This window comes from Tauraco erythrolophus, chromosome 11 (genome assembly GCF_009769465.1).
Source record: "Tauraco erythrolophus isolate bTauEry1 chromosome 11, bTauEry1.pri, whole genome shotgun sequence".
NCBI lineage: Eukaryota > Metazoa > Chordata > Aves > Musophagiformes > Musophagidae > Tauraco > Tauraco erythrolophus.
Genome location: NC_141475.1, coordinates 28869969 through 28896727, shown reverse-complemented (window position 1 = coordinate 28896727; position 26759 = coordinate 28869969). Strand labels below are relative to the sequence as shown.

Genomic DNA, 26759 nt, shown 5'->3' with positions numbered 1-26759 from the left:
GCCAGAACTCTGAAAATGAACTGAGTTCAACTAGAATACAATGTAGTTTATGCGTTACAAGAGCAAAGAAAGTTAATTAATCTGGAAATTCAAATAAAATATTATGCTCATGCATTGTATACTTAAAGCTTTACTTTCAAATGTAAAAAATTTGAAAACTACTCACTTCTGTTTCCAGAGTTACACAAACTTATTTTCAACAGTCTAAAATAACCCTAACAGATATCCTGTAGTTTAACAGGTTTTAATAACTGAAATACCAGCCTATTTTTTCCTCTCAAAAGAACCATTTAAAGCAAAACAGACCTGAATTCAAAGAGCACTTTTGAATTTTTAGTTCGAGCGATGATAATCATTCTTAGCAGTACACACATCTCCTTTTCCAAAGGAGCTGCCTCTCTCTACCAAATGGTAAACCAGATACAAACCCATCTGTGCCAGCTGGACTTTTTCTGAAGTGGCCACACTCCCCAGCACATGGTAGACCTCTGAAGCCAGGAGGAAAGCCATCTGAGCCTCAGGTAAATCCAGATGTTACTTGGAATCTTGCACGTTAGGCAGATGCTGTTTATTCTACCTGATGACACGGCTCCTCACTGCAGAACAAATCAAGCTGCTGCCTGGGAACACTAAGCTGGAACTCTGACCACTACCCAGGGGCAGCCTTACATTCAAAAATCACTCTAATCCGCCCCGAATCAGCCGACGGTACCTTCCGTCCCACGCTGCTCTAATCTATCCCCATGTGCAAGCGGGTCTTTAATAACCAGGCAACAGCTTGGCACTGCACCCTGCGAGAATCTTCCCCAAAATTCACAGCTCTCTTCACGCTCCCCGTACGAGCCCTAGTTTTTCAATAGTTTGCAACTGACGTGGTTTAATTTTCAGCAGTGGTAGTATGACACGCACATCTGCCTGCTATCGTGCTTCCCTACAAAGCCTTTAAGGCATGCTGGACCGTTCAGTTGATACTAGAAGGAAAACATTTGGGGAATTAAAACATTATCCCCGGCAGCACTTTCAGTAAAATAGAAATGCATTTTGATTTACAGGACATATCACAGCAGCGAAACAAACATCCACTCCCCACAAAATAAGTTCATACAAGATTAAGTAAATATGCTGATGACTTCACGACGAGCCAGCAGCCAGGAGCAGCACCAGCACCCAACAGATGCCGGCTGCGGTGCTCGGTGTGCCCAGCTGCCCCCGTCACCCAACACTGCACAAGGTTTGCAGGGAACCCCAACTCCTGAACGCTCGCTCTTGCTGCGCCCTCAGCCCTGAGTAGCTTCCCCAACCCTTCATTTCAGTCTTGTAATCCTAAAAGTAAGCAACAGTAGGAACAGGTTTGAGATTTTTTGCTGCTATAGTTTGGGGTTTGGTTATTCAACAAAACACCCAACCATCAGTGGCAAAACTCCGTTGCCAAGAGCCGAGAGCGAAATCTTGATGGAATACAGGTTTGGAGTGAACAGGGTTTTATTTCACTTTTTTAGCCAGCTTCACTGGGGTTTCATGTTAGAAACATTCCTTTTTCCACCACTGAAAAAGAACCATTACTTGCAAGGACATGATGTTAGCTATTTGAAAACCCACAAAAAACCCTCAAGGCCCCACACGTTTACTCTGTGGGTCCTGTGCAGTAAGTCACACGCACACACAAAGCTTCAACTCAGTAACTTCCACACTTGTCCTAAGTTTACTCACGGGAGTCTGTTGCCACAGCGGCCACTCAGCTCACCTTGAGCAGAATCTCACCCGCTTTTCCTTCAACCTCCATGAGACAGCACGAGAAAACCATTAGCCAATGTACACAGGTCTTTAAATAATGAGTTATTAATTCAGTTTTGGGACAGCCATTAAATCAATTTGTTTGCAAAGGGCGGTGTGTGCAACTGCTACATGCAAACAGCTCAAGTGTTCACAGCAAACCCTTAGTAAGTTAATACAAATACAGTAGAGTGTGAAAACATTTAATAGCTTTAGGAGCAGTGTCCTACAACCGAGTATGAAGATCACCCCACTGAACTTAAGATTGATTTTTTTTTTTAAATTAAAGATCAAAACAGATTTTTTTACTGCTGTCCACAAAAACAGTTCTTTCTTATTTTTCCCCATTACACTACTCTGTGTTAAGAAATTAATATTTCTGAGTGCAACCAAAAGAAAAAAGGTTTAGTTTCATATCTTGCTTTTATGGATGTAATGTTACAGCCATCTGACAAAACGAAAAGATTAAATAAGGTATGAAGAGCATTACTGAACAAAAAGAAGCATAATTATGAAAGAGGATATAGACTGTGTTTCTAAATTACATGCAAGCTGCATTAAGCCAACATTAAGCTTGAGGAGATCAAAGAAACCCATGAACTGCAGCAGTTACTTTAACTGCAACATCAGCTCTTCTCCCAGACATTCAGTGGTTTTGGTTTTACTATGCACTTTGTAGGTCTATTGTTCATTTATCTCTTCAGAGAAGAGGAAAAAAAAAAAAGACACCCCCACTACCATCATCACATGCTGTTCCACCCACATCCACTGCCAGCACTTCTGCAGACATCTCCTGTGATCCACTGTTTTACAGTATATCCCAAGAACCAGAACAGGATCCTACACTTCACTTTAGGGCAGCTGTTCTTCCACTATGGAAAGCATGGGTTATCTTTATTCAAAACCCCAAACGTCATGGTAGTAATTCTCTCAAGTTCTCAGATTTAAAACCCCCAGAATTCCAGAAACTGAACTCTGAGTGTGCCTGTTCTATAAAAAGTAGAACAGAAGAGAATATTTTCAGTTGGAAGGGACCTACAACAATCACTTAGTCCAACTGCCTGACTGCTTCAGGGCTGACCAAAAAAGTTAAATCATGTTGTTACGGGCATTGTCCACGTCGATGGGTGGGTGACAAAGGAGTCACAGCATGCTCCCGTCACTGGAGTCATGTATCCAGATCCAGTTTAGAGTCCCTTTTTTATGCACATTCCCAAAAGCAGGCACTGAAAAACATGCAAAGTAAAAAGCACACATGCCCCCAAACTAGACAACAGCACACAATTAAACTATCATGATTCAAGTAGTGAAGATAGTCTGGATGCGATCACAAAAACCATTCTCAATTGTCTGAGCTCTTCTCATCACCCTGTTTCGCAGTCATTTATTCATCATGAGTGTGCTGTAAGTTTGCCTTTACACTAATGCCATTAAAAGCCATTTACTCCCTGCCCTCATCCCCCAGAGAGCACATTTGATCTAAATCCCACAGAACAGCACTAACATCCAGCACACCACGCAGCTTACCACTAATATCATCAAACTGTTGATTGTTGCTTTGTTACATAACAGCCAAAAAAACCCCAGGAGAGCAGAGGCTGCAGAGGCAGGTCAATCAACCGCAGAGGGGAACCAACCATTTTTAATAGCCACGTCTCATATTTTATGCCAGATTTTAATTTGCTTTGCAGTGACTCTTCCGACCTCTTGCAGAATTTTACATTAAGCTTCTTACAGTGGATTTCATCATAATCTCTGTGACGTCCATGGACATGAGATGGACAATCTCTCACACTTCTGCAAATCTCAAGAAATCCTCAAGAAAGTCAGACACAGACCAGCAGAGACACCAAAGGCTGGTGCTGCTGGTCCATGCAAGGCCCAGCTGAAAACAGCGCAGGTATTTCATTGCAGCCCTCAAAAAGGTAGAGAACATAAAAATCAGTGGCTTAATGCTTCTAGGTTGATCAATTTAACTTATTTCCATATTACAGATGACAAGTTTTTGCTACATGCCTTCTCCACAGCTGATCCTTGACAATACTTAGTTATTCTTGCCATGGGAGCACCCAGAGTCCTTTCCCAGACTGAGACCCCCTCCTCTCTTGCACTTAAGAGATCAGAAAGGAACCAGAACCACCAAAACAAAAGACCTGGCACTGCAATTTAATCCCAAAAGAGTTTTAATGATCTTTAATCATAAATCTTGTCCCTATCTTTTACAGAATACTGTGCAATGCACAGACAGTGCCTTGTTTCCAGGACCTATGATCCCCTTTTTGAGATCTATACTTCAGTACAGCAACTGAAATCCAAGAGATCAGCTCCCAGATACAATGAATAATGCATGTTTTCCACCTCTGCTCAAGGATACCTTCCTTCTGCTATCTTAGCAGCCTTCTAAATTGTTATCTTCAAGAAAAGAGCCCGGGTTTCATTCAAGCAGCACTTTGGGAAGCAGCTGATGAACAGGTCATTCAGCAGGTGCAGCTGCTCTGCAGTCCTGCTGGACACTGATGCTGCTGAAGAATCGTGAGGGCTGAGCAGTCCCAAGGCTTCGGGACCCCAGCTCCAAGTCTCACCCACGAGGAAGCACCTTCAGCAAGCCACTGCCTGCCACCCCAGAGCCAGGAGGCTGACTGTGTGACAGCTTACAGGGGAACGTCACTGCTACTGCTTCTTCAAACACAATAAACACCTCCGAGATCTCAAACACAATAAGCACCTCCGAGATCTCCTCTTCTTCCTTCAGAATTAGACTGCAAAGCTGCTCGTTTTGAGAGCTCTGGTGCCACTGCAACCCAGCATAACTGCGGACCCATTACTGAGTTTTCCATTAAGGTTATGGAATCACTTCTTTATCAATACTGAAAAGCACAATCATTTAACCACAGACATGGCCAACTGCCAAAACACGTTGTCACATCATTAGAGTGAACAAGAAACATAGATTTATTAAGCAAACACAGTTAACAAGTTTGCACATCTTAATCCTCATTACTGCGTGAGGATGCCTCTGCAGGGAGGGCACAGCACCTGATTATGACAGTAGAGAGCAAGCAGCAGGAGCAGCAGACAGGAGGAACGGAGAAGGATAGTGTCCACTACACCTGCCACCGAGAAGGATGAGCAGACAGGTCTGTACATGCCACAGACACAGTAAAGCAGCAGGTTTCAGGACAAGCAAAGGGTAGAGAGGCATTTGGCATCTCAGGCAGCATCCTCCTGCTGTCATAACCATTCACGAGGAATATGAAATACCATTCTGTGGGTCTGTGGCCACGTCTCCAAAGGAAACCCTAGGGTCTCCTGTCTGCTCGGCAAGCTTTTGCTCAGGTACCAGAAAGAATGGCAATAACCCACTGAACAGAGCTCAGCTGAGTCACCTGGGCATGCTTCTCAGCAGTGCTAAGACAGGAGCACCTCCTCTGAGGCAGCTGATAAAGAAAACCTGAAAGGCATCCAGGAGTTATGCCTCTCTTTCTTTTCCAGAATCCTATGCTTGCCCTCTAAAAATCAACAAGTACATAAAGAAGGATCATACACCCGACAGCCAAACATGTCTTATTCTAAGCCTGTCTGTTGTACAGCATCAAGTGTCATCCCTGTTCCTCGATCCTTTACATACTACCCAGGACTTCAGTAAAACACAATTCCTACCACAACATATTGAGCTGGGTCAGATCCTCTCATCCCTGCCAAAAAAAGTATGCCATTCCTTTATATCTTACCCCCACCTTAACTTCTCCAACAAAACAAAAATAGAACACACACATTCCCCCCGAATACTCCTCCTAAAGCTTGCTCTTGCCCCACACAGCAGACATGCAGAGGATAAACCATCCCAGCTTCAGCACAAACAGTGAATTCTGCTGTCTGCAAATTTATCAGCAAACAGCAACATGTACACATTATTCCCCTCACTGTGAAGCATCACAGCCTGGTGAGGGGAATAAATCACAGGGCACGAGAGCAGCTGTAGCTGCAGGATGAAGTGGGTGGAAGAGGGATCCCGTCCCCAGGACCTGGAACGCACTTGTCGTGCTGGGCTGTGACAGCGGCTGGGCTGGAGTGAGCATTGCTTCCCCTGCAGGCTGCCAAATAAATCCACATCTGGGGCTCCATTAAGGAGCAGGAGGGGAAAAAGCAGAGTAGAACTGAAGGTGGAGTTAATTAACCTTTAAAAGTAATGAAGACTACAGTGCAACTGGTGATACGAACTAATTTATTCATGCTCCTCAGAAACAGTCATTTTGCTAAAGAAACAGGTTTATCTAGTCCATTCTCAAATTACCTCGCAAGTCACTCACAGTCATCTGTGAACAAACAATGGATTGACAGTCTCAAACACCAAAAAGTCATTTTATTAAAGAAAATACTGATGTTTTGTGCACCTGAGTTTCATACTGGTCAATGTTTCTAGTGCTAACATATGAAAATGTCTCCAAATCAGTTATCTGTTATACTGCTGAGGATACCAATAACCTGATGTAGAACAGGCACAAACTTCCTCACCTACAGCTGGGTTTCCTGTCACTTGTATATAAAAAAAGCCCACTTATGGTTTCCTGTAACTTTAATCTCAGTCACTCAAGAAGCACCCACATGAGCACAAAATGCTGCCTGCACGCAAACAGTCTGTCCTCTAAGGCAAGAGCTCCTTAAGTGACTACTTCAAAATATATGGGAAAAAGGAAAAATAAGCACACACATTCCCTCCTGCAGGTAAGCTCAATGCTGGAAAAAGCTGTGAACTTTTCTTGCAGCAAGCTCCCCTCACCGAGCCCTGGTTTCACCAAGCTGCTACACACCATGACACTGACACCATTAACGTTGATCTCTATATACCATTTGGCCATTTTAATCTTCATCAAAGCAGTGAAAGAGTTACTTGAACAGTTTTAAGTTCATGCCACATAGTACCAGAAAACCACTGTTCTTCAACAAACTAAGCACCTTTTCAGTTTCACACGATAACCATGTTCTGTACATTTATTGAAACAACAGTATATTCAATTCCCAAGCACAACAACAACAAAAAAAGAAGAATACAAAGCAGTTAACAAGTATATAACCTAGTTACTACTTGGTCTACTGCACCCTTGGCTCTGCAGAAGGAGATTAGATACCTCTCTCTTGGAGCCACCCGCATTCAGCATCCAGCATCCTCTGAAGCCTCACTGGTGCCATGGAAGGGACCCAGCCCCCCCCAGTGCCACACAAGAGCAACACTGCTCTGGCTGGCAGGTGAGACCTTTCACTACACACAGGGTAACATCCTCAGAACCCACCAAACAACCCAGAGGCTTTAAACATTTCAAAGCTGCCCTGTGCATACACTAATTTATTGCGAGTGCACGTAATGCTGTGATAGATTTAAGCTATTATTGGAATTAAACCCGTGGAAGACCAAGTTCTTCACAGGAGGAGGTTGATGCCTTCAATATCTGCTCAGACAGTACGCCATTCTGGGCCAATTCCTTTATAGATCACTTGTTATTCTAGAGTCTATACTCAATGCCTGTTTTACAGGTGCTTGGATAGAGGTAAAGATGCAAGAGTCCCAAAGAAGCACCGCTGATGACCTTAAAGAAGGCTGCTGCGACAGTCCCTGCGAACGAAACACGATGCAATTCCCTGCGGCGTCTCTATTTAGCTGTACCGACTGCAACCCCAGTGTTCTGCTAACGCAGTAACAACAAGATAACCAGAAAGTCCCACCGCCCATCAGCCACAGCCCCATAACCAAGGGATGCTGCACCACCCCTCCCGTGCCATGCCCATCAGCATCCCCCGCCGACGCCGCTCGCAGCACACGTGCACCTCCCGCTCACAGCGATTAGCAGTCGCGTTCGGACTTACGGCCGAGCCGCTGGCAGGCACGGGGCTGCTGCTCCCTGCGAGTGCTCATCGCGGGGCCAAGTCAGACGCTGGGCCAGTGACAGCACCCATGTGTTCAGCTATCCCTTCATCCAGGCGCTGTCATACCAGCACTCTTAGGTGCTTAAATGGTGTGAGGGGTGTGCTCCTGCTGTTACCAGTATCAGTGGTGGCAGGTCTATGTAACCACCAGCCTGAGTAAGGGGAAGATCAGGCACTCCGCCTTCTTCCACCACGTGAGTTTATTCCTGCCTACAAAACACGACATCCACAGCCCAGGCATGCGCAGTGCCATGTCAGCCCTGCCACACGCGGCGGGCACCACGGGAGCTCAGCCACGGCACCACGTGCACCGCCACCAAAGCGGCCAGACCTGAACCCGGGGGGACACCACGTTGTGGTCGTTGCTTCTGCATCCTGTAACCGCCTCCACCAGATTGCAACACAGTAGAGCAACTCACTGAAAAGGATTAAGAGAAATTTGGCAGTTGCTGTTACACGTGGCTAAGGAAAAGGGACTACGAACGACCTCAAACAGAACTTCACCATCGACTGAGTACTTCAGTGTGAAATGTGTTTATCTACACATACACACGCATTTACATGAGCTTCAAAAATTAAACCTGATGCTTTTCTTCTCAGACTGTTCCAAAAACTCCCTTCAAATAAGCTAGCTCTTGTAAATTATTAAATGGGGACGTATCCATTACCTTCTGCATCTCCGCAAGCAGATGGAGTAACACCTGGTCTCCTTTACCTAACCATGTGCATCAAAGCTTAATGGAGAGTTTTGTGTGACCAAAACCTCCAAAATAAAAACACATCCTGTGGAACCGTGGCACACCAACTCCAACACAGGAGGCCCTTCCCTCAGGGGATATACAAATAACTGACTTTTTCTTAAAACAGTCTCAATTTCTTGTACAATAGCTGTGGCTATTTCCAGTAACTTTCCTTCATTAAAAAAATATTTATCCAACAAATTTGTCCATGCTAAACACATAGGAAAAAAAATAAACAAATCAGTATATATCATCTCCCAGTACTGGCCATAAATTTTTTAACAGGCTTCACAGTGGGCAAAATTATACTTCAAAGTACAACTCATGACTTTTAGTGGCTTTAATTGAGATTAATTTATTTTTTGGTTTTTAAATTATAGATAATCTTGTTAGAAAATGTCTTCCGAACAACCCAATTTTGACAAGCCAGTTCTTTGCTAAATGTATTTTGGTAAGTGTTTTCTTTCAGCACATAATCCAACATTATTAATGATGAGCAAAATACAAAAATAAGCTTTATCTACCATGCTTTCTCCTTCTCTCTACAGCATTTACTCGATATCCACTTAGAGGCTTAAACTCATTACCACTTTCCATTCAGCACTGACTTAAATTGAACAAAATCAGACAGGATAAACTACAAGTTACTGAAGAAAGTTATTCAAGATGTCTTCCTTTTTCTATCATCCTCCTGCAATTCTTTAAAAGACGCGTTGTTCTCATCCAATGCTGTTTGATCAGAATTTTACACACCATTTGCATATGTGTTATATTATTTATAAGTGCTACGAGAAAAAAACAGAAACCCTTTTCCGTAGAGAGCAATGCCATGGCAAAATGACCAATAGATGAAAAGATCAGGAAAGGGTTTTTTAAATTATTACAAGTGTATTTGCCTTTAAGATAAGACACAAGTGCAGTTTGTCCATATCATAGAAGCAATATTTCACATACAAACCACATGTTTTTATGGAGAAATGTCCTTTCAATAGAAAAATACCAAGTTTTCCTCTTAAATATTCAGGAAAATATATATACACACATTTTTCACACTAATAATGTGCACATCAACATTGTATGTCACTTACCAATCATAAGGATAAAGTTACCTCATTTTTCTATAAGCACTTCCAGAAATGTTATGAGCTCTTCCTACAGTAATTCCCAACTCAATCATCCTTACCTTTTTCTGGACTTAAATTTTTATATACTTCAAGGTCTGCCATTAAATTTGTAACTCATGCATTATTGGCAAGTAGAACGGAAATGCTCATTGCAGGAAAGCCTCAATTTAATCTTCATGTCTCCGGAGCTAAAACATTCGGAAAGCAATCCTTAGGAGTACAGCAGAACATTGCCAGCACTGCTCGTTACGAGGAACAACGAAATCATCGCGATCCATAACGCAAAGACGGGAAAGCACAAATCCAGATACAACAGCAGGCAACTTTCTTCACAACCAACCAGGCTGAGAGGGAAGCTGGAAGCATCTGCTCCGTGCTGCTGCTACCGCTGCGCGAAGGCAGGCGCAGCGACTACTGTCGGCGCCAGACATGCACGCCCAGCACAGCGACGGAGATGCTCCAGGCATTGAGAGTGCGTAGCGCCTGGGAAGAGCAGCTCCGTAGGCAGGCACGAGGAAATCCCGCCGGCACCGGGGAGGCCGGGCGGGAACGGATTACCATTCTTCAGCCAAAGAACGGGAGAGTGACGCAGGCTGAATGCAGAAGAGAAAAGCCATCCTCACTCCTCACATCTGCAGCTACGGCATTCCGCAAGGCGGAAGGAGAGAACCTCTGTGGACCGTGCTCCTTCTCCCTGGGGTTTCGTGCCCCCTCCTCCCGACTCAGTCACTAACTTGCAGGGGAACAGCCATTCTGTAGAATCAGGCCAGTCAGAGCTGGAGCAGGCAAATGGTTTAGTCTGTGCATCACTGAGCATTTGATTTCGTAAGAACAAGTAGTCTCCGGCAAGATGCTGAGCTCTTGCTCTCTCTCTCTACTCTCCCAGTAGCTATAAAAAATTGCCATGCTACTGGATAAATACTGTGCTTGCTTAAGTCAACTCGATGCTACTGAAATCAGGAGGTTTATCGTCAGTGTGGAATGATGGGCAGAAACGCTCTGACTTGCATAAATTGCACTTAGTTATGACGGAGCCCAAGGGGACACGGCGCTGGAAAGCACGGCAAGAACAACGTAGGCTCCATACATAATGCTTTGCATCTTTCATCTATTGCATTTTCTAATTGTTTCACCATTCAGCTGGCTCTCACACAGTGACCTTTACATCAGCACACCAAAGGAATCCCCAGCTGCGTTCTCAAAGATTGTGACAGTAATAAAAGAGGGCAGAATTTGTCTAGCACATGCTAGGAAAAAGTTACACAATAAACAATGTGACTGGGAGAAATAAAAAAAAAACAACCACCAAACCAGCCACAACCCACACCACAGTACTACATGCCTGTAGAACTTGAGTGAGGTGTGAAACAAGATACAAGTGGAGTTTGGCACATTTTACTTACTGAAAAGTCATTGTTTCTTAGCTGTTGCTAACACAAACAGTAAGATTCCCACAGTCACCATGTCACGACAGACTGCAGCACACTGCAAGATACATGCTGACTATATCTAGCAAGCTACAAAATGAAACCACCTCCCTAACCTACTGTAGGATTCTTCCAGGCTGCATTCCAAGTTTATACTTTTGGCTGAGGATGGCGGGACATGGCAGAAGTCATGCCCTGCAGAGAGAAGTGTCGCTCCTCCGTTACAAGTGAAGTGGAACAGCTCCATCATTACCCCACCAATGATGCACACCGCAGCTCGCAAGATCCGTGGATGAAGTCATCACTCTGAAGCCTCTAGGTAGTTATCCACACATTTACATTCAAATGAATTGATGTGTTATAGTTGTAATTCAACAACAACAAAATATAAGCTGTCACCACTCTATAGTTTGATTCTTGACATATGAGGTTGCACTTGATAATGTGTTAAGTGCAAACTACTCCACACTCCTGTCATTCTATTAATTATGAGAGGAGCTATACACAATCGTGCATCTTTAACACCAAAGCTGCTCTGTTAGAAAGCTTGTCCAATCATTAATACATTCCTTACTATTTTGTCTTCAAAACAAAGTTCATTTTAAAACCAGAAGTGCTTAAATGCTACGTGGCTTTAGAAATTAGAGTATGCCATACCGGTTAGCAAGAAAGTTACAGCAAACAAACGAAGACTTCTATGTCATTCAGGAGATATATGCCAAATGGTATGAAAATATTTGTAGGTTTATTCAACTTCAAAAAAAAAAAAACCACCAAAATTAAAAAAAAAAAAATCACAACTCTTCCCTGACAAGCCAGGTTTTGTATCCAATCCCTGGCCCTGTCAGTCAGAGTCAAATCCGAAAGCGGTGTGCCCTTGAAGGCACACGACATTAGAGTTTGGTTGCCTGCAAGGGAGAAGTCAAAAAGCAACCAGTTCACCTTCTACCATCTGACACTGCAGGCACATCTTATTTAAGTGGTGGCTGACTGACCCTCACATCTTTCCAGCTGGCTTCGCTTTCACGTACACCCCGTGTTCCCAGGGGCATCATGGTGCTCCTGCTGGAAGTGTGAGCCACAGCACACAAAGTTCTAAAAGTCTCAGACTTGGTGACCGGCAAGCTTTCCAGACATAAAATGGTCATTCTGCTGCCGTATTTGATTAACAGCCATGATCACCGTAAGACATCAGTACAGATTTCCAACCGCCACTACTGTTTCATAGGGATCACACAAGCCTAAGATAAGGTCCGGCAGGAAAGATAACAAACTCACTTATATGCCTTTTCCCTAATGTTTTCTGCCCCATAAGCCCTTCCTTGGGAGACCTTTGCCCATGCTTTGCATGGTTAGAAGTCTGGATTTTTTTCACCTTTTTAAGCTGGTTTTGAAAAATACATGAACCATCCTCCAAGCCTCATCTCATCAACAACTTTTGACAATCTCAGCTACAAAAGCACTAAAATGCATTAAAAAGATGGTCATGCACTCAAAATCCATCCCCCCTCAGGCTAATGCTATTTTCCAGTTTTCTTAATTTGCTGTTCAAAAAGAGTTCTGTCATTAAACCACCAGAATCATTTTAAGATCAGACAGCAAGCACCTCCAGGTACAAAGCAGACAGTGTCAAAGCACTACCGCTCTCGTTTCATTAAAAAAGGGGATTTAAAGCTTTCTTGTAATACTTATAAACTGTAATTCTCTTCTATGCACATAGCTACAGATATGCTTTAATTTAAAATATGCTGCAGTTCAGCTCACAGCTGCTGGCCGAGATGAGGGAAACGTGGTCTGTTTTGTGCCAAAAGCGATGCCAGAGGGACGAAATGGCACCGGGTTATCTCGGGGTATAGCTGCCAAACCAACACCAATATTTTCAGCTCCCAGGACATTAAGCCTCTCCTTCTCAGGTGGCTCATCTGCTGGGCTACAAAGCCAGCTAAGAACTCCCTTGAAAAGCACAGCAGATGCCTGTACGCCACGTAAACCTGAACCAGTAACTCCAGGGTGAAAATCCTGCCTCGTGCTTGGTGCTACAGGTTGGACGGAACACAGAGAGGCCACGCAGGGCTGTGCCCACCTGAGCTCACGCAGAGGTCCCCGAGGAGAGCTGAGAACCAGCTGCCGTGCAGCCCTGCCAGCACCCTGAGACACAGGAGATGCCTCCCCACAGCCTGGCAGCACCTGAACTTGCCCCTGGCACCGGGCAGCTGCCGCATCCCCATTCGCAATTAAAGAAAATTTATTACCAAAAGCGTCAGTCTTTGCCAAATTGCAAAAAAATGGAAGCCTAATTTTTGAACACTAAAAACCACACCTCACAAGGCTTAGATTACTGGACAGAGACACGACAGCACAAGTTCTACTGCAAAATATTCACTTTCCAATAAATGAGAATATGATTTAACTGATCATTTTGAAATTACAGTATCAGAAGAATATTAATTTTCTGGCTCATCGGTTTTTTCCTTCTTCACTGTCAAAATGGCTGGAAACTGGTACAAAGACTAATTCTGCTAAAGCACACGAAAAGCTGATTAGAGAACTTTTACCTCTTATAGTAAATAGATAATGAAATAAGAAGATAACATCTTCATATTCATCATCCAAATGTAATCTTAAACTGTAATAGAACCTCCTTGTGAAAAGTCAGCTAGCAATGAATAAAACTTTCTATTAGCTGCATGAAAACTTACCATTTTTATCAGATTAAAGCTTTTATCAACTCATGTCATTAATGAAAACAAGGTTCTTTGGAAAGCTGACTAATACACAAAGAAGAAAGGGGAAAAAGCACTTGGCATTAGAACTCAGTCTGATACATCAGCTTGAGACAGATCCCACCCATGAAACTCCTTTCACCAAAGGATAGATACAGGGCTCTTAAAGGCAGTTACGCATTCAATGAAGTACCAAGAGGCAGCTTCTTCAGGCATTTTAGGTGTTTTTTTAATTTATGTGAACTTCAATAAATCAATTTTTTAATGCCCTTCTTGTATTTACATTTTCAGTTATGCCTGGTTGTCTGAAGGAATAAATTGTGGATATGTCACTACATAAATCAGAATATAAACCAAAATATAAATTACTGCACTAGCAACTTGTCCTGCTTTCTCAAGCATCACTAGAAAACTCAAATGGAAGCTGACTATTAAGATGTAAGCCTGAATTCTGTGGTCTACATCTGGCATCTTTAGCCCTGTAGCCTCAAGCACAGGGCCTGCACGAGGCTTCAGCAGAGCTAATTATAAAGCATTGCCCATCAGTAAACATCAAGCGTAACATGTATGTGCAATTTGGCAAAGATTTGATATTGTTCCCCCAAAACTCTTGCGCTCTAATAACCAAAAGAGTATTTCACTGCATAAAAAGTAAAGCATATGCATTTTATGTTCCCATTCATTGGGCACGAAAGTTCAAGATCACTGAAGCAAAAAAAAAAAAAAATCTTACATGAACTTGCACAAAAGCTCAACTTCTCAGACTGAAACGAAGGGGAAAACACTGCAATAACACCTGCCATAAGCAATCTGTCATGGAGCTGCCCAAAACTGGTTGTATAACAGCAGTAGGTGTTCATCTAATAAAGCTGGCGCACAACCGCATCCGTTACGTCTGGGAAATCTTTGAGATGATCTCTCAAAATAGGCAATTGCCTTGGACTAAGTCTCTCTCTCCCCCCGCTCCTCAGCTTGGGATGTATTTAAGGAGGTGATTTGGAAGAACCTTTTGAAGGATGAGCTGGATATTCCTGAGACAAGAGTCTAAGAGCACATGCAGGAATCCAGATCAGCAGTCAGCAATTTCCCCTGAAAGTTCACTGGTCACTTCACACTGTCAGACAGCGAAATAAATACTGAAAAATACCGTATTGCATCTGGAATATTGTGTCCAGTTCTGGGCCCCCCAGTTCAAGAAGGACAAGGAACTGCTTGAGAGAGTCCAGCACAGGGCCACAAAGATGATGAAGGGAGTGGAGCATCCATCTTATGAGGAAAGGCTGAGGGAGCTGGGTCTCTTTAGCTTGGAGAAGAGGAGACTGAGGGGGGACCTCATTAATGTTTATAAATATGGAAAGGGTGACTGTCATAAGGGTGGAGCCAGGCTCTTCTCAGTGGCATCCAATGATAGGACAAGGGGAAATGGATATAAGCTGAAACATAAGATGTTCCGCTTAAACATGAGGAAGAACTTCTTCCCAGTAAAGGTAACAGAACACTGGGACAGGCTGCCCAGAGAGGTTGTGGAGTCTCCTTCTCTGGAGATGTTCCAAACCCGCCTGGACGCGTTCTTGTGTGATCTGATCTAGGTGGTCCTGCTCCAGCAGGGGGATTGGACTAGATGATCCTTTGAGGTCTCTTCCAATCCCTGACATTCTGGGATTCTGTGGTTCTGTAGTTTGCTTAGTGCTAGCACGAGACAAATGTTTGAGTGGCCCATTTCAAAGCACCATCGGAAGGAAGTGGAAGTATCGATACCCAGGGCAGCGCTGTTCCAAAGCTGCGCTGCAGTGGCCCAGGACCTCAACACTGAAGTCTAGATGAAGTTCCCATTCTTGCCACCTTCCCAGGGCAGAAGAAAGTGTGTTGTTACCACAATGTTCTCCATCCATTTCCTCAGTAAGACATCAGAAAGCAGGCATCCAAAGCTACTAAAGTGTTTAACATGCCTTAAGGACCTCTGCCTTACAGCATGGCCCTCGGTCCAGTACATCCAGTCAATGGTCTGTCAAAGGTGAAGCAATGGAGCAACCAAACCCGCTCCATCCATTACAGTCTGAACGTGGTGAGGCTGTGTGAAATGACTGCTTCCCTTCAAGCAGAAGGTTGACACCAACCAACCTAAATTTTTGAGTTAATAACCACAGATAGTCAAAAGCATGAGCGAATTAAAAAAAAACCTTCAGAAAAACTTATCAGATGTAACATTAATCAATGTAATGATCTTGATGCAGCTTCTGGCCATGGAAGTGCTCATGTTGCTGGCCAGCAAGCACTGAGACCGCCTGCCACACCAAGGGTTTTTATTCCCCCCTCTTGTTGCTTTTAGCCCCAAACATCTGCTAGCAAAGTAGATGGATGTTTGGTCAGACAACAAAGCCATTCCTACATTGTTATTGCCAGCGAACAAACAAAATGGGATCCACTTTTACAGCTTGAGAAAATTAAAGAAAAAAAAAAATCATCTTCCAAGCCTAGAGGCATGACGTACTTTGTATTTTGGCACTGTTTGCAACAGGAAGGAAAATAAAATAGGTTCCTCAAGTCCTCAAGGCTATTCCAAACATTATATTTGCTATCTGCTCTATTCTACAGAAACTGCTAAAATAGCTTAAACCCAGATCTGTCTTCAGTTTGTTATTCTCTGTGTGCACGCACAGCGCTGTATCTCGCTGTTACTGATGAAGAAAACTGACGTTTTGCTTCCAGGCAGATAAGGCTCCCTAGAGTACAAGACACAGCAGCAAACTCCACTTCTGTAACTAAAAATTTCCGACAAACAGATAAGAATTTTAATATCCTGCAAATTAGCAGTTTTTCCTAATAAAACTATAAATGAGAAATCCTTAGGCAATTTCGATGCACGCAGCAGTTCAGTATTACATGTATGAATGTTCAACCATTACTCAAAGACAACCTGTTAAAGCCCTGTGGAAAGGCACCCAGCTGTGCATTAATACTTTTTCTTGCCTAACAACATGCAAGTGTCTCAAAGCATCACTACGACGTGGTAGAGAGCAGCCTGATGTGTACAGCAGCATTTTCCAGAACGAAACGGAAAACACTGCTGTTTGTATTTGCTGTTCGCTGTACACACGAACTGAATTGGGACCACTTCAATAGTTCTCCAGTCTTATATTGGCATTAGTCAATAAATTGCTCACTGTTAATTACATATACAACTTTACAGCAAGAACACAGATAGGATGCTTTAACAATTTTTTCAAAACTTACCAATCTCCACCTCAAAGTACATTAGTTTTTCCTGTGTCTGTCTACATACTCATGGACAATTTTCAATTTGCTCTTGTGCCAACTTTCCCCATCAGTTCAAACAAGCCTTTTCTTCCCCGAGCCTTCCCTTCGCAATGCATTTATAGTTAGCAGTCACATCCCCTCTTGTCTTTGATTCTCCAAGGTAAACAAACCAGACTCATCTCGTCTCCACTTCTGTAGTCCTCTTCTCTGCCTGTTCCCACACTCCCCTTGCTCCATTACTGCTGAGCAGAACCACAGTAGGCTGGGCCTCGCAGCACCAACACCTTCATCTTACTCCACAGCACTCAAAATTACATCTGCCTCCAACTAATGCATCACACAAGCAAGACACTGTCCTCCTGTTGACATACCTTGTATGCTTTGTCCTCCACCAGCTCCTTGCTTGCAGCTGATGGGCTCCCAAACTGGAGCAGACGCATTCACTGCTTGTCTTCCAGCTGAGGTTCTCTGACATTCACGCAGAGGTACCATGCACTCCAACGGGTTAGACACGCAGTGCTGCAGTCTCATTTGGTGTTTCTGCTCTAAGTTTTGGGATTTTTTTTTAATTTAATTAATTAAATTAATTTTAATTAAACACAGAGCTTCGGCATTCTCATTTTCACAGTCCACAGGAGTTTCTTAGAATCATAGAATCATAGAATGGTTAGGGCTGGAAGGGACCTTCGAAGGTCATCTAGTCCAACCCCCCTGCAAGGAACAGGGATATCTCCAACTAGATCAGGTTGCTCAGGGCCTTGTCCAACCTGGCCTTGAACGTCTCCAGGGATGGAGCATCCACCACCTCTCTGGGCAACCTGTTCCAGTGTTCTACCACTCTCATAGTAAAAAATTTTTTCCTAATATCCAACCTGAACCTACCTCCCTCTATTTTAAAACCATTACCCCTTGTCCTATCATAACTGGCCCTCCTGAACAGCCTCTCCCCATCTTTCCTGTAGGCCCCCTTGAGGTACTGGAAGACCGCTATAAGGTCACCCCGGAGCCTCCTCTTCTCCAGGCTGAAGAGCCCCAACTCTTTCAGCCTGTCCTCATAGGAAAGGTGCTCCAGCCCTCTTATCATCTTCGTGGCCCTCCTCTGGACCCTCTCCAACTGGTCCATGTCCTTCTTATGTTGGGGGCTCCAGAACTGGACGCAGTACTCCAAGTGAGGTCTCACAAGGACAGAGTAGAGGGGGAGAATCACCTCCCTCGACCTGCTGGCCACACTCCTCTTGATGCAGCCCAGGACGCGGTTGGCCTTCTGGGCCGCAAGAGCACATTGCCGGCTCATATTGAGCTTCTCGTCCACCAGTACTCCCAAGTCCTTCTCCTCAGGGCTGCTCTCGATCCAATCACCACCCAGTCTGTATTTATGCCTGGGATTGCCACGACCCAGATGTAGGACCTTGCATTTGGCCTGGTTAAACTTCATGAGGTTGGTACGGGCCCACCTCTCCAGCCTGTCAAGGTCCCTCTGGATGGCATCCCTCCCTTCCAGCGTGTCAACGGCACCACACAGCTTGGTGTCATCGGCGAACTTGCTGAGGGTGCACTCCATGCCACTGTCCACGTCACCGACAAAGATGTTGAAGAGGGCCGGGCCCAACACGGACCCCTGAGGGACGCCACTCGTGACCGGTCTCCACTTGGACATTGAGCCGTTGACCACTACTCTCTGAGTGCGGCCATTGAGCCAATTCCTTATCCACCGAGTGGTCCATCCATCAAACCCATGACTCTCTAATTTAGAGAGAAGAATGTCGTGCGGGACAGTGTCAAAAGCTTTGCACAAGTCCAGGTAGATGACATCCATTGGTCGACCCTTGTCCACCGATGCTGTCACCCCATCGTAAAAGGCCACCAAGTTGGTCAGGCACGATCTGCCTTTGGTGAAGCCATGTTGGCTGTCACCCACCACCTCCTTGCTCTCCATGTGCCTTAGCATGGTTCCCAGGAGAATCTGCTCCATGACCTTGCCAGGCACAGAGGTGAGGCTGACCGGTCTGTAGTTGCCCGGGTCCTCCTTGTTCCCCTTTTTAAAAATGGGGGTTATGTTCCCTCTCTTCCAGTCATCGGGGACCTCGCCAGACCGCCACGACTTCTCGAATACAATAGCCAGTGGCTTGGCAACTTCATCCGCCAGTTCCTTCAGGACCCGCGGATGGATCTCATCAGGTCCCATGGACTTGTGCACCTTCAAGTTCCTCAGATGTTCTCGAACCTGGTCTTCAAGTACAGTGGGCGGTGGTTCATCCTCACAGTCCCTGCTAGTTCTTTCCACAGCTTGGGTGGTAAGACAAGAGGCTTTACCATTGAAGACTGAGGCAAAAAATTCATTAAGTACCTCAGCCTTCTCTATGTCCTGGGTAACTAGAGCACCAGTATCCTTCCGGAGGGGGCCTACATTCTCTTTGGACTTCCTTTTGTCCCCTACATACCTATAGAAGCATTTCTTGTTGCTTTTTATATCCCTTGCCAAATTCAATTCCTTCAGGGCTTTAGCCTTCCTCACTTGATCCCTGGTCACTCTTACAGCTTCTCTGTATTCCTCCCAGGCTATCTGTCTCCGCTTCCACCCTCTGTAGGCTAACCTCTTCATTTTCAGTTGGTCCAGGAGCTCCTTGCTCATCCACGCCGGCCTCCTGGTCTTTTTGCCCGACTTGTTCTTCGTCGGGATGCACCTCTGCTGAGCTTGGAGAAGGTGCTCCTTGAATGTGGACCAACTTTCCTGGGCCCCTTGTCCCTCCAGGACCACCTCCCACGGCACTTTGCCCATCAGGTGCTTCAAGAGGCCGAAGTCCGCCTTCTTGAAGTCTAGGGTACAGAGCTTGCTGAATGGTTTCCTTGCTGCCCCATGGATCTTGAACTCCACTGTGTCGTGGTCACTGCAGCCAAGGCTGTCCTTAAGTTTCACCTCACCCACCAGTCCCTCCCTGTTGGTGAGCACAAGGTCGAGCATGGCACCCCTCCTTGTCGGCTCCTCTATCATCTGCAGGAGGAAGTTGTCATCCACGCATTCCAGGAACCTCCTGGACTGCCTGTGCCCTGCTGTATTGTCTCTCCAACAGATGTCAGGGTGGTTGAAGTCCCCCATGAGGACCAGGGCTTGTGACCGCGAGGCTGCTCCTATCTGGCTATAAAGCGCCTCATCTGCTCTGTCCTCCTGGCCAGGTGGCCTGTAACAGACCCCTACCGTAACATCCCCTATCCGTCTCCGTCCTCTAATCTTGACCCATAAGCTCTCTGTCAGCTCCTCCTCCGACCCCAGGCGAAGCTCCACGCATTCCAGCCGGTTGCTGACATAGAGAGCAACACCCCCTCCTCGTCTCCCCTTCCTGTCCTTTCTAAAAAGCTTATACCCCTCCATGTTGACACTCCAGTCATAGGAGTCGTCCCACCACGTCTCCGTGATGCCAATAAGGTCGTAGCCCTGCTCATGTGCACGCATCTCCAGCTCATCCTGTTTATTTCCCATGCTGCGTGCGTTGGTGTACATACACTTCAGCTGGGCCTCCGACAAAGCCGACTCGCTGGCTGGAGCGACAGGGGTTCTCTTGGACGGCAGTGTAAGTTCGTTTGAACATACCTGCGATCCTTCCCCAGCCTCTGGACCCTCAGTGCTGGCACTGGTGCCATGCTGACAGCAGTATGAATCTGACTTCTTGGCTGGAGCGGCTGGAATTCCCTTCTTCTGTTCTACGGGTACTTCCACCATATCTTTATCATTCTTGATATTCCCCCCCTCCCCCTTCAAATCTAGTTTAAAGCCCTGCCAATGAGCCCTGCTAGCTTTTGAGCAGGGTTAACCCTGCTTTGAGCAGGGTTCTTGCACTTAAACACCTCAGAAGGGTACAAAGGGAACACCAGAGACGAACACAGTTGAGCAAAGTTCACATTGTGTGCCTCTAGATGTTTCCAGTCCTGAAGTCTCTATGGAGAAAGCTGTTCCTATGCTTTTTAAGAACACCAACTGATGCAGTGGGATATTTTTATCTGGCTGGCTTGCATGTGAGGGGCAACAGTTCTTCTAGATAACACATCCAATTACAGATAATAACCATGTCACAGCAATGCGACCTTCCAGACAAGCCTGACACAACTGAGTTACTCCACTGCTCTGAACAGAAGGATGCAGTTTGGCTAATATGAGCAAGACTGAATTAACATGACATCCTACCAGTAGCAGTCAAGTCCCCATTGCCACAGGTCTGGAAAGAGGTGGGGAGGCCAGAAGATAAAATTAGAAACTACAAGAGAAAATTAATTACAAGTATGGAAATGCAATTTAAACAAAAGGCTTGTATTTCTGAGAGAACTTAAGAAGAAAAGATAATTGGCATGAGTAACTGGCTCTAATAAGTATGAACAGCTACTTTCAGAACTGCTGAGACAAAATCAGCTATTTCCTAAATATGTTGCAGCTTCTTTCTGATTAACAATTACAGAATATTAGCATTCATAAATGTAGAAACATAAGCTAATCAACAGCTCTGTGTGCTTGCTCCCTGAAAAGCCACGCTCTCGATGTCAGAATATGAAACTGTAATAGTAATAACTACAAAAAAGCACTGAAAATACTGCATAAATTAGAATTATTAGACAACAGAGCTAGACACATACACTGAAACGTCAGCAAGTCAGAAGGGGTTGGATCACAGCACCTTCCCTGCTAACAGACAGTATCCTTCTCACGTACAGTTCACATTAGATTTTCTTTCCTCATTTCCCAGTGGTGTGAAAAGTTTTAAACAAGTACAATCTCCTTACATTTGCTGGTAAAAACAGTCTCAGACACAGGTAAGTCCCAGTTTAGTTGTCTGGCATTCGCTTAGTCATGAGAAACCCAAAGTTCACTGCCCAGTCCCGCTCGGTCTCCCAGAGAGGCAAGGAGGATGGGTCAACCTTAGCAGCAAGGCTGCCATCAGGAACGGGGGTGAGCACCCAGCCCGCTCACCCCCTCCTGTCCCACTGCCCTTTGTCAGGACCTACAGGATGAGAAGGCTCACCGACAAAAACCGAATCCTTTAAAAGCTCTATCAACCCTTTTATCTGTATCAGCATAGGTCCACAGGAAACCAACTTCTCTCAAATCTCAAGAGCAACATGCTAATTCCTGGGGTCATGCACACGTGTCTCTACATCATGCTGCTAGGAACTGCCACCTCTGTCACTGTCCGGCAGGGACTTCAGCTCTCTCCATATACTGAGAGTGAAAGTAACTGTCGTGGTAGTGCCTTGCTTAGGTTGAAGGGACAAATGGGAAACCCTGAAGGATTCTATCAGGGGAAAAAATAAATAATCCTGTCTGGTCATGAATGAAAGACAAATAAATTAAGCCATAGAATCTTTCTGGTCTAGGATTCCTGCTAATTATGTATTCTACTTGAGATGATTATCAGTTTGCAGACTCATCACTCAATAGCTGTTCATGGATTACTAGAATTTGTGCTAATGGATCATTATCCAGTCTTCACGCCATTAGCAAGATAAAGACATCGTGCTGCTCTACGATTAAAACATCACCTCAAGTCAGAGCATGGACCAGACTTTTCTTTCCCTTGATCTGGAATAGCAAAACTGTAAATACGCATCCAAAACATCGCTGCTCCATTTATACACTCACACTAGGGAGCAGACTGCTGCCTGGAAAGAAGCATGATTAACAGGCATTTACCAAACACTCACTGCAAGAGTGCTCAGAATCAGCCAGGGGAAACATGGGTGAAGACATCTGGGAGACAACTCTCTTCTTCCACAACGTCAGAGAGAACTCAGAAGGAACACGATCCCACCAAAATCAGTGGGAATGCACAAGTGGCCTGATAAATCTCAGGGATGAATCTCAGTTTCATTTGAGAGGCAGAACAGTTGTGCCTGGAGATGACAGGGTCACCAATGACAGATTCGTGAACCACCTTCCCTGTCACACGTGTACCAAACGTAGCACACACACAAATTAATATGACCATGCCGCTGTCAGACTGACTCACAGAAAAGTTACTAACGTTCTTCTGTGTTCTAAATAGAACTAGTAGCGCCTATGGGCAAGAAAAAAAGCTGTACAGGGGAAACAGTGCTGTCTCTGAACAGGCTTTTGTTTAGAAGATGCACAAATTGACAAATATTAATTCTCCCACTAAATCATTAGCTTTCATCGATGGTGACTAACCACACTGACAAAAATGCAGATAGTTTGGTTTACAGTGGGTGCATCGCAGTTCTGTGAGCTGCAGACTTCCCCAGCTTCCTGACAAACACAGTGAAAAATGGAGAGGTAGGTTCTCTAAGGGAAAAAAAAAAGCAACAAACTACCTTTGCTTTTGAAAAAGATGAGTATCTCTATCTTCAATGTATAGGCATTCCATGTCGCTGTTACTAACAGTGCCATAAATCCACCCTAAAGTGACAGTTTTTAATCACTGACCTCAAAGGGAATAAGGAATACAAGATCTGGACCTCTCCAACAGCATTAGGAAGTCCCTAGTAGGACATGTAGGGGTCCAGCTGTCTTATCAGACTAGACCTGCAGGAGTCTATTCCAGGTGGGGACAGCTCCGGAATCCTGGTGGTCCCTCACCCACTGCAGGAGCAGGGATTGGTCTCAGCACTCCTCCTTACCCCATGCCCAAGGGCAAAGCCTGCCAGCAAAGGGAGAGAAACCTGTGTGCAGAATGCACACAACCTCTAGTTAAGTTGATATACCAAGTTTTAAGCGTACAAAACGATGTCCTGAAAAGGAAGTATTTTATATCAAAACGTCTTCAGAGTATTTCCCGACTTGGCTATTGGAAGGATACTTCAACAACTGAATGACAACAGCATGTAATCTGTGATGGCAAAGGGGTAAGATGTGAGGGGTTGATAGGGGACGAGTTCGGGATCATTATTAGGCATCTCTTTTGCACAAACGAAGATGAATATTTGGAAGCCAAGCTCTTCCTGACACTTCCAATTCCTCCGAAGTAGGAGCACACAGGCAGATTTTGCCAGAGCAGTTCTAGAAACACCTCAGGAGGAAATGTTTAAGAGTAAGGGAGCACGTGAACACAACTCATCCATGTCACTCCAAAACACAATCACCACCTGCACCCAGAGCAACTCTGCCCACTGCCTGTGCTCCAGCTGCCGCTCCTCCCTTCTCCAAGGCTTTAGTCGGAGCTGGAGCAGCTTCCCTGCCAGGAGCACCCGTGCGTCGGTCACCTCACCCACACCGGACCGCGGGGAGGAGGGCGCGGGCGCTCCGCGCACCCCCTCTGCCCGCCCGGAGCCGCGCCCGGTGCCCGCGGCGCCGCGCACCGGCAGCACCGGGAGGGGCGGCGGTCCCGGAGCGCCCCCTGGCGCCCCCGCCGGCATCCGGCCCGCGGCCCCCCCGGGCACCCCCTGCGAGCCCCCGCACAGCAAAGGCACGGCTGGAGCCGGGCTCCTGCGGCACCGGGTGTAACTGGCCCCGAGACCTGCATGACACACTAGAGGTACGTTTGCCGTGCGGGAATTTCGGTTGCATCTGACAGTAGGAAACACGAGAAGTCAAAAATCTGTAAGATAACTCGTAACTCACTGTGAAATACACCGTTGTCCGCTAAGAAGTGGCGGCAGTACTGCAGACAGCTTCTCTTATCCAGACTCCAGTAACTCATTGTAAGAGGATTTTCTGCTCACCATCAAAGGCGGTGACCCTGCGAAGAGAAACAGAGTAGGAGTTAATCTGTAAGAAACGTGTAACTCCTGCATGCACCGTAACAGTATTTATGTGCCCTTCATGCAAAATAGCTCATTAGCCTCACACAAAGCATTAACACAAACCTACTCCACTCTCCAAACACGTCCATCCCCAAGGATAAACGGGTGAAGGGTGCAGGCACATCACTTGGACCCAGCCAGACACAGACCCTCAGCGATGCTCACCACAGCGAGTTTTGGGCTGCTGAAGGGAGCCCACCCGAAGCGGCAGCTGCTGCACCCGCGATGGGTGCCTGTTGTCACAGGCAGCCCCCACGGCCCCCGAGGGCTGTTATGGGGCCATGGAGAGATGATCAATTTAATCCATTTAATGATGCTGTCCCATATTTAACAAACTACAGATACATCAGACAACACCTCAAAACTATAAATTCTCTCCAGTAAAGGTTAAAAAAAAAAAGTGACTCAAAGGTAATTACTGCCTGATTTTGAGACCACAAAGCAGCGTTATGTGGACACGGAGCCCCCTCAGCACTCCCCCTGCACCAGCACACCCCTTCCCCTGGCAGACATTCACCCATGGGTGCTGGACATGACTTCTCCTAGGGACATGCACCTTGAGCAGCACCTTTGAGGAGGTTACAAGTCGTGCAAAATTTTCATCCTTCCAGCCCCAAGGGATCCCAGCTTTGCACAGGGATGAGATGCTCTCAGCTCCGAGCGTCAATGCTACCCTGTGCGGAAGCATGGGATAAACTGTCAATCTGCTTTACCATCTTTTCCACTTCCCCTCCCTCCGTCACACTCCCGTTACACAGCTAATAGCCAATGGGACCAAAATTCCCAGGAAATGCCACCAGCTGAGGACACTCCAGAGCACCTGGGAGCCGCGACAGCTGCCTGAACCAAGTGTCTCCATCAGCGGGCAGAAGCCCACGTTGCTGCACAGGAAGAGGACAGAGATTCATCTCTGAACCACTGCACCCTTTGCAGAGGCAGACTGCAGAGAACTTCCCAGGAGAACACAGGAGCTGGGCAGCAACCCTTCCTGCACGGTCCGTGCCAGCCCCTGTCTTCCCTGCTCCCCTGCCAGGGCTGAGGCTCCCAGACTGGCACAGGATGAGTTTGCCTCTAACACCAGCAGCATGGCAGACAAGCCCATCAGAGTATTCACGGGTAATTTGCCACAGATGCTATCACCAGTAAGTGCTGGGAGTGGAGACCAGTCTTTTTGAACACAGACCTCAGAGCTCTGCTAGGCCAAGCCCCCGACCGCCAATTTTTCTTGGATCTAGCCAATAATCTTTATAAACCAGTTAAAATGGAAACACACAGCAAGCCAGCACAAAACAAAGACCAGCCAAGTGAGGGGATGGTGTGGAGATGAAGCCAGTCACTGACAATGAGGCAAGAAACAACCCCCCTTCAGCCCCGGGAACGTTTCCATCACAGCAACTCCGCTGTTCCACGGCCACAATCCGGGACAATGGGAACAACTGGAACAATTATTTTCAGAGACCTAAACAGCTGAAGTTAACTCATTTATAAGCTGGTAGTTATAACTCAAGACAAGGCTGTATTTGTCTGAGTCATTTCATTGACCTTCCATTCAAAGAATTCCAGTCTTTTGTTTTGGAAGTTGGACCTTACAAAAATCCATCCCACCCAGCAGGACTTAGTACGCACAGTTATGGTTACAGCCAAACAAACCAGCGTTTTGTATTTCTTTAATATTTGTAGCTGGGGAAAAAAAAAAAAGCAAAAAAACCCATGGACTCTTTGATCTCCTGTTCTGACACCAAATCCTTTCACTGGATCCACCTTCTCCCTTTGCTGCTTTATCAAGTCCAAGACTCGCGTTGCAGCATTCCTGACGCCCCTTCCTGTTACAAGCCTGCTTTGGTCTCCCATTTTATCTCACTCCTACCTCCACTCTGGTCAGCCCAGCTGCTTTCTCGCCCACACTTGGCACAAACAACCCAAACTGTCTTTGTCCAAGCAAATCACCAGCAGGATGTAAGGACACTGCCTTTCAAGCCTCCTCATAAAACTATTGCCGGGGGGCCCTGCTAACAAACCCCCCTGGATGAAACACCACAGCATGCTGTA

At 45.7% G+C, this 26759-nt stretch overlaps 1 protein-coding gene across 5 annotated transcripts in view; it reads right to left on the bottom strand.

The window, feature by feature from the left end:
- Positions 1–24607, bottom strand: part of PLCH1 (phospholipase C eta 1) — a 71985-nt gene extending 47378 nt beyond the window's left edge. For 4 of the 5 annotated variants that reach the window (XM_086618129.1, XM_086618132.1, XM_086618131.1 and 1 more), the window contains exon 1: positions 24529–24607. In XM_086618129.1, the coding sequence (XP_086474255.1) occupies positions 24529–24607 (79 nt within the window). Of the gene's footprint in view, positions 1–428; positions 511–24528 lie in introns of those variants that run through there. The other variant, XM_086618130.1, reaches the window with a different exon arrangement.
- Positions 24608–26759: the final 2152 nt, after the last annotated feature.